Genomic DNA, 2900 nt, shown 5'->3' on the forward strand with positions numbered 1-2900 from the left:
GGGAGCTGGTCTTACTCTAAATCTACTCAGCAGTACGACGTGTGTTTCAGCTCAGACACAATGAAGAGTGACGTAGTGGTTTTCCCCGGACCGTTTCCGCCTGTAGATGGTGAACTGATCAGTATTAACGGAGGGGACACTTTTACCAGAACTCAGACTTTACCCAACACAGACAAGGTAAGGATCATGACACATAAAAAGGGGTGGCAGATCAAATGTTTTCATTTTTTCACATAATGGTACTTTATTGTGTTCTCTCTGACATTTGTGAGGTGTGATCGTATACTTATATGCCAATGTAAGATGAGCCATCTTATTGTGACCATTACTTAGTACTTATTTTTGTCATGCAACAATTTTCCCAATCTGCAGCATGGTTTTTATTTTAGTTAGCCTGGTGCCTAAACATGTCTCATAGTGATATCACCACTCTTGCTTAAATGCTATGTGGTTATAATTGTTGCTTTCTATTTGGAGACGCAACATATGACTTTAATAACGCTTAAAATGATCTTTTCTTAAATCTTTTCTTGGCTCCAACTTCAAAATGACCACTAGATGTCCCAATTGCCTCACATAGGAAATATACTTTTTTCCTTACCACGCTCCTCCCTTTTCGTTTAAGAGAGGTTTGTAATTCTTTGTTCGTCATAGCAGTAAAGAACACTCACTGTATCAAGGAGCTCTGATCTGGAGGATTTCCGAGCAATGTTAACGCTGGAGTAATTTTTTTAATTAACTTGTCAATCAGGTTGTGGGCAGAATGCAACGAGGGAATATTTTGAGGAATTGGATTTATTTGTTGTTTCATATATCTCTATGGAGTCTCGCCGCCGCACAGATTGTGTATTCTGTTACAGAGGAATCGAGCCCTGGTACCGCTGTGGGGAATTTGGCGAAGGACTTACATCTAAATGTACCAGACTTGGAAACTCGCGGATTTGAGATTTCAGGACCCAATAGGAGATATTTCGAAACGGATGTTAAGACTGGGATACTCTCGGTGAAAGACAGAATTGACCGAGAGGAGCTATGCTCTCGTAATGTGAAGTGTTCTCTGGAAGTGGAAGCAATGGTGAACTCTCCGCTGAATCTGTATCGCTTTGAGGTTAACATTGTGGATATTAACGACAATGCACCCTCTTTTCGGATACCAGGGATTGTTTTGAACGTGTCCGAGTCGGCTTTTCCTGGGGAAAGATTTACCCTCGCAAGAGCCTTTGATGCAGATGTCGGCAGTTATTCAGTTAAAGGCTATAAGCTTAGCCAAAATGAACATTTCACAATGGACGTAAATGGTGGAGAGCCGACAATGTCTGCTGAAATGGTGCTTCAGAAAGCGTTAGATCGTGAAAAACAGCCGGTTATTAAATTAACGCTGACAGCTATTGATGGAGGAAAGCCTCCTAAATCAGGAACATTACATATCACCGTAAATGTCCAAGATGTAAACGATAATATTCCAATTTTCGACAAACCTCTGTACAAAGCCACGGTGCTTGAAAACCAGCTGTTCGGTACAACCGTAATATCTGTGCATGCTCATGATTTAGATGAAGGTCCTAACGGGGAAATAGTATATTCTTTTATTAACCACGACAGTGATAATGATGTTGACACATTTTCAATAAATCCCATGACGGGTGAAATTACTGTAAAGGGAGAATTAGATCATGAAAAAAGCAATGCAGTTGAAATCCGGGTCCAAGCTAAAGACAAAGGACCAAACCCAAGAGCATCTTACTGTAAAGTACTAGTTGAAATTGCTGATATTAATGATAATCCACCAGAAATATCGGTAACATCCTTAGTCAACGTAGTGAGGGAAGATGCACCCCAAGACACAATGGTTGGACTTATAACTGTGAAAGATAACGACGCAGAGAAAAATGGCGCTGTTCAGGTGAGAATAGTTGATGCAGTGCCGTTTAAAATAAAGAACACATATAAAAATCATTATTCTTTAGTCGTAGACGGAATTCTAGACAGAGAACGAGCTTCTCAATACAACGTGACAATAACAGCGACAGACGAAGGGGTTCCGCCTCTTTCCGTTACAAGAGTTATTACAGTCCACGTGTCTGATGTCAATGACAATGCACCTCGTTTTAATGAGCCTGTGATAAACATTTTTGTCAAAGAGAACAGTCCAGTAGGCGCAGTTATCTATACTATGAAAGCATATGATCCGGATGTAGACGAAAATGCAAAAATTACGTTTTCAGTAATTCATGATAAAAATAAGAACAACATAATAGGGTCTGTTATAAACGTCAACTCGGAGACTGGAGATATAGTCAGCCTGCAGTCTTTTAACTATGAGGAGTTAAACACGTTTCAGTTTAAAGTGCAGGCCACAGACTCTGGTGTTCCTCCTCTCAGCAGCAACGTGACTGTGAACGTTTTAATTCTGGATGAAAATGACAATAATCCAACAGTCCTCGCGCCCTATTCTGAGCAGCTCCGTTAACAGTGAGCGCATCCCCCTATCTCTGAGCGATACTGGCAAAGATCAAGGGCTGTAGACCCAGACGGAAACCAATGCGCTGCTCTATCACCTCTCTGAGCCCAAAGGAAACAACCTCTCCGACGACCGTAGCGAGAAACAGGACTAAGAAAGAAAGATGACAATGACCGAAACACCCTGGTGGTTGGCTGAAACCGAGACCCCCTCCCTGCAGCTACGCTCATGGGGGGGGGGAGTTTGTGGTGGTTAAAGCCAGCTGACCACCAGCCAGTTCAGACTGGCCCTACAGGAGGAGAGCTTCCCTGATTTAAACTGTATCGCATCGCCTTGTGCGGTCATATCTTCTGCGAGCCTCCACAGTTATAGATGCAATGCACAGGACAGACCGGCAAGTTTCGCAGGACAGCGCCCCAATGATCACCAACCCACCCTG

At 42.6% G+C, this 2900-nt stretch overlaps 1 protein-coding gene and 1 pseudogene across 1 annotated transcript in view; both read left to right on the plus strand.

Annotated features, from left to right (window-relative positions):
* LOC104959673 (protocadherin alpha-13-like) overlaps positions 1-278 on the plus strand; it is a 6844-nt gene extending 6566 nt beyond the window's left edge. The window contains exons 3-4 of the mRNA XM_010787573.1: positions 51-177; positions 273-278. Of these exons, the coding sequence (XP_010785875.1) occupies positions 51-177; positions 273-278 (133 nt within the window). The remainder of the gene's footprint in view (positions 1-50; positions 178-272) is intronic.
* Positions 279-695: 417 nt separating this feature from the next.
* LOC104959674 (protocadherin alpha-8-like) lies at positions 696-2615 on the plus strand (annotated as a pseudogene).
* Positions 2616-2900: the final 285 nt, after the last annotated feature.

This window comes from Notothenia coriiceps, unplaced genomic scaffold (genome assembly GCF_000735185.1).
Source record: "Notothenia coriiceps isolate Sejong01 unplaced genomic scaffold, NC01 NC01_scaffold00030711, whole genome shotgun sequence".
Classification (NCBI taxonomy): Eukaryota; Metazoa; Chordata; class Actinopteri; order Perciformes; family Nototheniidae; genus Notothenia; species Notothenia coriiceps.